Source organism: Podarcis vaucheri (assembly GCF_965113315.1).
Source record: "Podarcis vaucheri genome assembly, chromosome: 2".
NCBI classification, from domain to species: domain Eukaryota; kingdom Metazoa; phylum Chordata; class Lepidosauria; order Squamata; family Lacertidae; genus Podarcis; species Podarcis vaucheri.
In genome coordinates, this window is record NC_138760.1 from 45421205 (window position 1) to 45432358 (window position 11154).

At 53.3% G+C, this 11154-nt stretch overlaps 1 protein-coding gene across 4 annotated transcripts in view; it reads right to left on the bottom strand.

Moving 5' to 3' along the window:
- NTN1 (netrin 1) overlaps positions 1–7835 on the bottom strand; it is a 115363-nt gene extending 107528 nt beyond the window's left edge. For 2 of the 4 annotated variants that reach the window (XR_014217135.1, XM_082213839.1), the window contains exons 1-2: positions 6601–6858; positions 2369–3474 (exon numbers count right to left, since the gene is read on the bottom strand). Coding sequence is in view for 3 of the 4 variants with exons in the window: in XM_082213839.1 (XP_082069965.1) it covers positions 2369–3419 (1051 nt within the window). In the remaining variant the exon portion in view is untranslated. Of the gene's footprint in view, positions 1–2368; positions 3475–6600; positions 6860–7562 lie in introns of those variants that run through there. The other 2 variants (XM_082213840.1, XM_082213841.1) reach the window with 2 other exon arrangements.
- Between the last annotated feature and the right edge of the window lie 3319 nt (positions 7836–11154).

The window sequence follows — 11154 nt, forward strand, 5'->3', positions numbered from 1 at the left end:
GTTCACCAGGCTGCGCAAACACGACCTTGGGTTGGATTTTGAAGAAGAGTTTGGATTTGATATCCCGCTTTATCACTACCCTAAGGAGTCTCAAAGCTGTTAACATTCTCCTTTCCCTTCCTCCCCCACAACAAACACTCTGTGAGGTGAGTGGGGCTGAGAGACTTCAGAGAAGTGTGACTGGCCCAAGGTCACCCAGCAGCTGCATGTGGAGGAGTGGAGACGCGAACCTGGTTCCCCAGATTATGAGACTACCGCTCTTAACCACCACACCACACTGGCTCTCTTCAAAGCAGAGCACCACTGTTAGGACTTCCACCGAACCAGTAGAGCTCCCTAATCTTTTACTCCCCCTAAACTCTAGCTCTGTCCCCCTTCTCAAAGTCGCTTTGGGGAGACAGTGCGAGAGAGTCCCTCCTGCCACTTTGCTCTGTGCTTCCTATACCGGCCCGACCCACAGGAATCTGGTGGAAACGAGCTTGCAAGCACATCTTTTCTAAGGGAGAGACCCACTCTGCTCTGACCTAGCCTCCTCCTTTAGGGGAGACATCGTGGCTGGGTGAGGTGAGGGGCCAGCCGGGGTCACGCAAGCTAAACCTACTGTTTGCCCTGCCTTTCTTCCACCAGTTTGTTCCTCGGCATACCAAGACTATGTTGAAGAAGGGGACCTATTAACTTTGGAAATTAATTTCCTGCCAGGCTTATTTTAACTAGCCGAAATACTTGGACTGAAGCCGAGTGAGCTGAGGAAACAAGTACACGGGATGAACTGCATTGTGAGAAAGATTGCCTTCTCGCAGCTTTGCCAGAATCACCTTATATCCCTGAGCGCATCCCTACATGCTCCTCCATGGATCACAGGAATAGCGGAGCAAAGAGCATCACTGGGCAACTGCCGAGGTGCCTTCTCTTCAATCCAATCGTCCCTTTAAAAAAAACTGGGATTAAGGGTGGGGAAGAAAGCGAAACACTCCAAGGGTTCAGGACTTCAGCTTGTTTTTGAACAAGACCGCAGCACCACTAACAACTGTCTTGAGGGTTAGAAATTCAGCAGGTTAAGTTTTCCTCCACACTGGGAAAATCTGCGTCAATGTATTTTTGTCTCTTGTGTTTTACAGGCACACAGGACATTGGGGAAAAGAGTGGGAAGGAGAGGAGCCTCAAAATGGTGTGTGGCTTTACTTGAACCAGGGTTTAGCCACCTATTAAGAAATACAGGAGAGACCCTTTCTGCACATGCTGAGCATGTTTGACTTCCCAGCCAGTTTGAAGAGCCAGGTCACAAATCACTCACCCATTTAGCATTATAGTAAAGGTATTAATCTGCCTGCAAGGACAGCAGAAGGTTCAGTCCCGGAATCTGGTTTTAATACTAAGGCTCAGAATCAGACCAGAGACTTGCAACTCATAGCTAAAACAAACTGTTCTGTTTGCAGACAACATGTAAGCGATATCGCCAATAAACAAACTAACATAGCAGAATGCCTCTGAGCATGTACAAAGCCTCCAGTGCATAAACCCAGACATATCCCACCTATCAGAGATGGGTCAGGCAATTATTGCAGTGTGGGTGGGAGGGAATCTACTGCATTTGTTGCCAGACACATCACTGTATATTTTGGCAACTGGCGGCGCCCCCCACCCCCCTGCCCGCCCCCCACAGATGTGAACAGACTCCACTGAACAGGCTTGCAGCATTTGGCCTCCCACAGCTCCTCATATGGAAGGAACCCCAAGGGCCATCTAGTCCAACCCCCTGCAATGCAGGAATCTCAACTTGGTGTAGCCTCCATTCATGGCCATAGCCAGGGGAAAGCTGCTCTCACCTAAATCAAGTAAATAAATAAAAATTCCTTAACTAAAATTACAAAACTGTAGAAAGATTGTGACAGACTTTTCTAACACCTGGGGTAATTTAAAACAACTTTAAACTCTGAATCTGCTAGACAGAGCTAGGCAGATCAAGACAGAGGAGGAGGAGGACAGGTGTGTGTCCTGCCTCGCCCCGCCCCCCCAACATAAATCCATGCCCCCATCCAGTATGAAACCCTACCAGTTCCTGCTTAGGTTTGTCAAACTTTCTCGCAGTTTTCTCACTGCGCCACTCAGAGGAGCCCCTTTCACACCTGGCTCTCTGCGTGTGCACCTGTGAAGAAGCTGCAATTACCAGAACCCTCCAAGTGTCCCTATTTTCCCAAGGACAGCCCCAGATTTACAGAAGCCATTCCAGTTTCTGATTTGATCCCGGAATGCCCCTTAGGACGTCTCTACATCAGAGAAATTTGGAGGGTACATGGCTCTTAGGATGCTGATAAGGAGAAACCGTTGGAAGGTTATACAGCACAAGGAGTCCCTCCTCCTCACTCACCGACACACTCGTTGGCCTCTCGGGCGGTGGCCCTCTGCCAGGGCCGGTCGTAGTGGAAGGGCTTGCAGCGGTCGCACTCGGGCCCGGCCGTGTTGTGCTTGCAGTCGCACACGAGGTTGTCGTCGCGGTCGCGCACGCAGCGGGAGGCGTGCCCGTTGCACTTGCAGCGCCCGCCCACCTGCAGGTCGGAGACAGCGTAGTAGTAGGAGTCTCGGGCCAGCTCCGAGTCGTCCTCGTTCTCGTCGCCGAAGGTGTGCAGGCGGCTGAAGACCACCTTGATGTCGGTGGCCGTGACCCAGTCCTGCAGCACGGGCGAGTTGTCGAAGTCGTGCGCCGAGGGCCGCCCGTCGAGGGTGCTGAAGGCGATGAGGCCCCCGGCCAGAGGCCTCATGTCGGTGTGCGAGTCGGTGCAGATGGCCTCCTGCTCGTTCTGCTTGGTGATGGCGGCGCGGCTGGGCCGGTTGTACATCTTGCGGCACTGCGTCGAGTAGAACTGGAAGGGCACCCACGTCTTGCCGAAGTCCATCGACTTGGCGATGGCCATGGACTCCGGGCGAGGCGAGCAGAACTGGAGGCTCACGTACGTCACCTCGAACTTCTTGCCCAGCGCCAGCGTCAGCGTCACGTTGAGCGGGTGCTGCACGTAGCTCTCCGACTGCCAGCACGTCAGGTTGTGCGGGTTGTTGAGGTCCGTCAGGTAAGCGGCCGGGCGCGCGCGCTTGGGGTCGGCCGCGTCGCACAGGTGGCAAGTGCGGCTGCGCTCGTCGCCCTTCTCGGCCAGGACGCAGTAGCGCGCCTGGGGGCGGCCGCACGTGCTCGACACCTTCACCTCCTTGCCGAAGGCGGCGTTGACGAAGTCCGGGATGCAGCGGCGCGGGTGCCCGTTCTCGTCGTAGCAAGGGTCCGGCTGAGGAGCCGTCTGCACGGCGAACATGCTCAGGCCGCCGCCACCTCCGCCGTAGCCGCCTCCGCCGCCGCCGCGCACGCCCTCCGCCAGGCAAGCGGCCACGGCGGCCAGAGCCACCAGCGCCTCCCAGCCCGCCGGAGACATCCCGGGTCGCCGCGGGAGGGCGCGCGGAGGGGGAAGAAAAGGCGGGAAAGCGAACCTGCAGCGGGGAAAGCGGAGAGGTGGAGAGAGAGAGAGAGAGAGAGAGAGAGAGCGTCAGCGTCACAGGTGCTGCAACTGAGGTTGAATTAAGACTGGCGCTTGCTTGGGCTGGCCAATGAACAAGTTTGGGCGGAAGAGCAGGAGCGGTCAGTGGGCGCCTTCCAAGCTGACCCAGCGCCTGCCGGAGGATTAAGTGACGGTCGGAGTGGGAAGCGGTGGGTGGGGCAGGGCGCGCGCGCGCGCGGGGAGGAACCTGCGAGGCAGAGCGCGCGAACCGCTGACCCACTTTTGACGGACAAGCAGCACCGCCCGCCTCTTAACGCGGAGGGAGATTCCCGCCCAGGTTAAGCGGGGCTGAGTCAGCCGAGTTTGAAGTTGAGGCCGTTTCTCTCGCTCTCCTATCAAGTCTCAACTTTCATCCTTGGAACCTGCGAGTTTCCCGAAGGTGAGCGCTCCAGACGTTTTTGCACTACAACTCCCATCATCCCTAGCTAACAACAGGCCCAGTGGTCAGGGATGAAGGGAATGGCAGTCCGGGAAAAAAAATAGCTGGCGCTAGAGAAAAGTGGCACGTGGCACACTATCTGAAGTGTCGACTCGAGAGTAAGGTCCGTTAAGGCTTCTTAGTTAAGCGGGAGAGAAGGTGAAGAAGTCTCTGCTGCATGAACCGAGGGTCATTGAGGCCACATCACCACATATAAAGCTGTATTATAGCACTTTATCTGAAGAAGTGTGCATGCACACGAAAGCTCATACCAAGAACTAACTTAGTTGGTCTTTAAGGTGCTACTGGAAGGAATTTTTTTATTTTGAGTATGGCAGACCAACACGGCTACCTATCTGTATATAGCACTTTAAACAGCCATGGTTTCCCTGCAAGAGTCCTGGGACCTGTAGGTTGTTAAGGGCGTGGAATGCTGTTAGGAGAACCCTGTTCTCCTCGCAGGGGTACAATTTCCAGAGTTGCCGATTGATTGTTAAACCACTCTGGAAATTGTAGTTCTGGGTGGTGAACTGGGGTCTCCCAATATCTCTCAGCACCTTTAAACTACGGTTCGCAGGTAAATGGCATTGCTGCTGCTACTACTACTACTACTTTAAATATATACTGTACCGCGAATGGGGCCTGAGAGTGAGAACTTGATTCAAGATAAAATGCTACAGATTTTATCTTGCCCGCAACATCCTCTGAGCTCAACAGTGGAGGAGGAGATGGAAAGGCGTTCCGCTGAAGCCATGAGGATGAGGATCCATCGACTCCGAGCATGCAAACCCCCTTGCAATCCGGGAGATGGGCGCCCGCGCAAGGAGCTTGGATGATGCGCGGATTTCCGCGACAAACTATCCAGCGGCTTGAGGGGTGTGTGGCGGTTTCGGCAAGCGAGAAAGCAGATGAGAGAGAGCCCCAAGCCACCTTCAACTGAAGTCCCACTTGCTGGAAAGAAGTTCTGCGGAACCAGTAGGACTCCATTTTAAATGGCGCCTTCAGACTGAGTTTTCCTAACGCATGCCAGCACTTCGACCACCTCACAGACACCTGCTATTAGCCCTTCTGAATATGGGTCCCCATCCCACACCTTTCTTCCACAGAGAGCGCCTTGCTTCACTCTTGCCTTGCCCCTAAAGATCCACAGCCATTTAAAGCAAACATGCGCACCCCATTTTGATGCAGGCAGAATATTTAACAGCCATTAAACTGTTTTGCAATTAGGGGAAATTGGGCGGGAGAATATCAGCCGGCAGACCCAATTTATTCAGGTCTTCGAAACGCATGCACGTGGGCAGTCCCATGTCTGGAACTTTTTACTGCGTAAATAAGACCCAGGTATTTCTGGTGCATCTGAACCAGTAGGTTCCCTCTTAGGTAAATCTAGCGCAACAGTAATGAAGTTCAGGACGCAGGAGCCTTGGTGGTGCCTTCTATGCGAGGGACTAACATCAGAAAATCGCTTGTGGGACTTCCATTGCAAGTGGCGTTCTGGGCAATCCTAAACAGGTCTACTAAGAAGCAAGTCCCACTACGTTCAGTGGTGCTTGTTTCCGGGAAAGTTTTAGAGGATATCCGCCTTGAAATCACAACCCTGCAGCCTGAACCTGTGCGTGGTTCAGCTCTCTCAGTGGGAATCACCCAAGCGAGCGTGCCTAGGATTGCCTTCGCTTCTATGCGACACTAAACCAAGCGATATGGCTTACCACCAGGCTTGTGGTTCTGGTTGTCAGAGGATGAACGAGGGAAAGTGGAAGGTGAGGAGAGAGGGGGCTCATCTCATCCCCATCCACAACCCAGTTCGCCCAACCTAGCGGGGTTTAAAACGGAGCCATTCAGCGAATGCTGCTGCTACTACTAGTGAGTAAGCCCCATTGGAGACACTGGATCTGACTTCTGAGTAAACATGAATAGGATCGTACTGCACGTATCTCTCGTTAAGAGAGAGAAACGGAAAGCGGCAGATGGGACTCCAAAACGGCTCAGGGGGAAAAAGGCTTTTTTTCAGTTATTCCAACTGAAGGGAGCAAATTGCTCTTTCCTTCGTTCGAGAAAACTCGCTGCCCTCGCCTGCTTAGGAGAAGGCGACTGAGCGTGGGGCTGCTTTGAAAATGCCGCCTGAGTTTCGCCCCAGCGTCACACCCACACACCCTAGCAAGAGGGAAAAGCTCGAGATCTGGGCACACTGGTGGCCGAGAGAGAGAAATCGACGTCCGGCCCACAAAAGTTGGAACAAGGCATGCGGGAGGTTCCCCAGCTCCGGGAAGCATCCTGCTGCCTCCGGCGGGGATGTCCCTGATCGGTTCGAGCGAGATAACTTCTGCGGAAGCGCCACCCAGGACTCCGTCCCTCGCACCGGAGGATCGTAAAAAGGCAGACCGACCAACAGTTCATCTGTCTAAAAATGCTGCGCCGCACAGTGACTCTCTGGAGTTTCAAGCAAGAATCTTTCGGGGCCCTACCTGGCGACGCGAAAGAAGGAACCTTTTGCGCGCAAAGACGTGGGCTCTGCCCCGGCGTGTCTCTTCTTCCCGGAGAGCTGAGGCAGCCGCGACTCTCTTAAGGAGACCTCCACCCGCCCTTCCCTCCCGCCTCGAAGCTCCCCTCCGCCGCCCTCCTAGGGTCCCTCCGAGCTACCTTGCTTGGTCTGGCGGCAGCAGCCGCAGCTGCTGGAGGGCGGGCAGTCGTTTCGCGGGTGGCGGACTTGGTTCCTCGGCGGCAGCTGCAGCCAGCGGGCTTCGGTGGCTCAGGGGTCGCGCTCGCTGCCCATCGTCCGGCCCCAGCGAGCGGCCAGGCTCCGTGGATGCCCGGAGCTAGTGACGCTCCCGGCTCGGGCCGGGGCTGAGGTCATCCCGGAGGAGTGACACCCCGTGGGCTCGCGCGGGGGAAGAAGCGACGACATCCACTGGGGGGCTGGCAGGGCGCGCGGCGGGAGGGAGAAGGGGCGGCGCCGGAGGGGGAGGAGCCCGGGGAGAGGGAGTTGGCCAGCCGCAGCAGGATCGGGCCCTCCTAGGTGGCTCCTTCCCCGCGAGCTCAGAATGTCGAGCCTGGGCAGTCAAGAGCCGTTGCGCAGGGGAAACCGGGTGAGCGAGCGCGGGCTGCCGAGCTGCGCGGCGCGGCTGGGAAGGAGGGCGACGCGTGAAGCTCCTGTCCCGCGGCCAAACCCGAGCTTGGCTGCCCTAAAGGAGACCGAAGTGCCTCGCGCTCCGGCTTGCGTGGAGAAGGAAATCCCGCGAAGGGAAAAGCCTGGGCTTCGTCCCGACGAACTGCTGTTGGGGCTCAGCTCCTGCTGGTGGAGCTTCTAAGGAAGGACTGGGTGAATCCCAAGCCGGTTAGCCGCCTGGGGCGGCGGGGGGGGGCAAATATTATCGCTTAGTAAATCAGACATCCCCGAATTCCCGTGTCCAAAAAGATACCACGCAGGGGCCTCTTTAGCTACCTCCGGTCACGCTGGGCTGCCAAACTTCCCACCAGCCTAAAATACTTAGTCGAAAATACTGCGCCAGAGAAAACACGCAGCCATCCAGCTGGGCTCGAGAAAGCCGTCAGCCGCCCTCCTCTTCCCTCCTCCGAGTGAACCAAGCGTATCTGATGCTCACCTCCCGGGGCAAACTCGTGCGAGTTCTTAAAATACCCAGCGCCTTCTTCCTTGCTGGAGGCAAAACGACAGTGTTTTGGCAGCGAGGATCGTCAGAGTTACTTTCTCTTCCCACCACCCGGTGTTTTTTTCTTGCCTTCCTTTATTCCTCCGATGTTTAAAGCCGACTTGGAGCGACACACCTACACCCCTGGTTGTTCCAGGGTGTCGAATCCTGTCAACCTGTCTAAAGAACATCTATTACCAGCTCTTCCTGCTGTTCGTCTATTACTTGCATAATAAATCCAGCTGCCTTTTATTGTGCACCCAATTATGTGCTCATTACAATTCCTTGGGGAGGAATTCCGGTGTTATCTCTGTTCTTTGGGCAGACCTGTGTGGCGAAATGCCGTCGTTTCCTAACAAGTCCTAGCTTCCCACAAGCACCTCGCTCACTCTTATGGAGCGTTTGTCGGACTCGTTGGATACAGAGGGTGAAGTCTTGGTTCCATTGCCAATTTCTCGTACAGTATGCGTATATGTGGATGTAGAGAAGTACTTTTGTATATTGGGTTGTGTTTGGCGGTGGCTAGCCAGCCTAGTTTCGCCCAGACCGCGTGTTATGAAGTGTTAAAACTGAATACACGCACTGCGCACACCACCATCCGTTTGTTTGGGATCCCATTCAAAGGCCGCAAGCGACTCGCCAAGAAAAAGGATGAAGAGGCATCACACGCACGCAAATTCCCAGTGCCCACGTAGAAAGTCCATTCGCTCTCCAGACTCTTCCGAGAAAGCTGGACACCAGCACCTCACCTTCGCTTCCAGAGAGATTACTTCTCTGGCGCTGTTGGCCGGGAAATAAGTTTTACTGCAACATCTGAAAGTGACGACTCCTAGCACCGATTCCTCTGTTAGAAGCCGCCCTGCCTAGATCCCTCGCTACAGCCCAGGGCCTAGAAGTGACCCACTCCCAGTGCTGATCCGTTGCTACAAGACAACCGACCCTCCCTGAAATTCCCTCTTCCACGCAACTTTTAAAGGCGCGAGAGCCCTGGTCTCTTTTCCGCCTATGCAGTAGAAATGCGGAGGGATGGCAGCTCAGAAGAGGAACTGAGTCTCCCAGGGGAGGAAAGGTCCGCAATGTCGTAGTAAGGTTCAAACCCGGCACGAGATTTAAAACGGAGTTTTCCAAGGGCTGCCTTGTTGGATCCCAAACCTGCATTGGGATCCTCGAGCTCCGGCCTAGAAGGAAAACCTGGTCCTTCATTTTAAGTGGGTGGGGGACAGTGGCGAGGAGAAGGCACTCTGCACATGCTCAGAGGTACTTTTCTTTATAGGTTGTCACGTCTGTTTCATTCGAAGGGGGTGATATGGCCACAGGTGGGAGAGGATTCTAAATGGGTGTGGTGAAAGGATGAAGGTGGAGCCACGAGGCCCATAGCGTCTACAAAAAAATAAAAATTAGAAATCCTCTTCTGACACAACGGCTGGTCACTCTCACAAGCGCACATACAGTGATGCACTGAGATTTATATTTGTTCTGTTCGTGTACAGAGCATACAGAGCATGAAGTTGACTAGGCACTGTGTGAAGGCAGAAAAGCCTGTAGGCAGGAATGCACATGTACCAAGAAAAAAGGAGAATGCTTTCCTCTTGAGATGCAGCTACCTTAATCTGCAGAAGAGGTCCACGCGCGCCTGCCCTTTTACAGTCCTAGTCAGTCTATCGTCCCCCGGTCCTTGTCTTTTCTCTTCAAGCCAGCCAGTCGGTCAGCTAAACAACTGAAATTGCTTGGGAGCAGAGTTATCTTCCACATTTTTAAAGCGAGGGTCTGTCCACTACCTCTGGAAGATTGGATTGGGACTCCCTGGTGCCTGTGCTCTAACCACGCACCCGTATCCTGCACGGAGGATCCTGTACAACGGGAGATGCGCCTACTCTCTCCAGAAAGACACACACACAAAAATCATAAACACAGAGTAAGCTGAGATCCGCCAGCTGATCGAAGCTTTGCTTACGGGTGGAAAGGGCTAAGGATAGCGATGGACGGGTGTTTTTAACTGGCAGAAAACAAACTACAAGATCAGGCTTCTGGAAGAAGAAAAAGCCAGAAAGGTAGCCTTGTTCGTCTGCTATAGCAATAATAATTAAAAACAAAAACCCACGCCTCCCCGGCTGCCACCACCAAACTAAATTAGAGGCATTGTGACACAAACGTTGGTGTACTGGAATCCACTGCTGCACCTGAGGCATGAAGGATGAGGCATGAAGGGTTATGCACGGAGCAGGGCATGTTTTCTACAGGGCTATGGGGACCGGGGGAAAGGTATAAACAGTGAAGCCGAAGGTACAGTTAGTGTCTGCGACATTTCTATGCAAAAGCTCAGCCGCTGACCGAGCGTTCAGTGCAAGCTGCAGTAACTGGCAACAATACAATCTTGCAAGGTTCGCCGTGTGTTACTTTGGTGCTTGTAACGTATGTATAAGGGGGGGGGGCGGCGTGTTGGGAGACCCTTAGATCTCCGCTGGGATTAAACTCCCGAGTAAACTCCGGAGAGAAGTTAAAAGGTTCCCATCGATTTGAGTCGCTGGATGCTGTGGATGACAAGCGGAACGCGCTCGGCAAACTATTTGTAGGAGGTGACTCAGTTAGTATGCGGGTTCTAGGAGGGGGCAAGGGCAGTTGGGGATTCCTAAATTGCAGGGCGGATTGCCTTGTAGTTAAACACCGCAGGAAAACGAGCTCCAGCGGCTGCCAAGGACTAGCGCGCCCCTTAGCACCCTGTTACATTATTCCAAATCATCCCAAGCAGCACATTTTCTTGTAGCTTCTTTAATTCTAAATAGGCCCGAGTTCCTACTTTCATACAAACTTCCTTCTGCCACAGCGATCTATGAATTAATTCGTTGATTACAAATGCAGAATATGGGGCCAAGCGCCTCTCTTTTCAGTCTGGCCTTTGGCCGGTTCCTATCCAGGGTGACTTCTGCAATAATAGCTGCTGTTTTGTAATTAAACTGTGAGTTGGATGATGTTGTTTTTGTTTGTTATTCATTCATTAATATATAAAATAACTTGCAGCAACGAATCTCAAAACGCATTACAAACAAGTTCAAAAGTATCACACACACACACACACACACACACACACAATGAGATCCAGCCAAAATTAAGTGCTTTGAAATCCATTTGCTTTTAAACGGGCGACATGAAGCGGGAACCTATAAGCATGTTCAGCAGGAAGCAAGACCTGCTGAGCGCACTAGGGTCTAGGCTACATACTACGACAGGTCTGTGTCTCCCTTACAGGAGCTTGTAGGACTTTAGCCTTACACAGGCAGCTAACTTCCTCACATTGAAGTCGATGGGGCTAAAAGGTAAATAACGTCGATTGGCTCCAGCTCCGAGTTTTTGCACATCGCGAGCCTAGTTTTTTTGTCTTTTTACATGCTGATGATAGTCTTACGAGCAATGGAAGTGCGTTTCTTGATTTAGAGAAAGCCACAACAACAAACAAATTGTAATATTTAGTGGAAAGCCATTGTTAACATTTCTCTACTCAGGCACTGTAGAATTAATTTCGTTTCCCATGAGATCTACGAATAAAGGG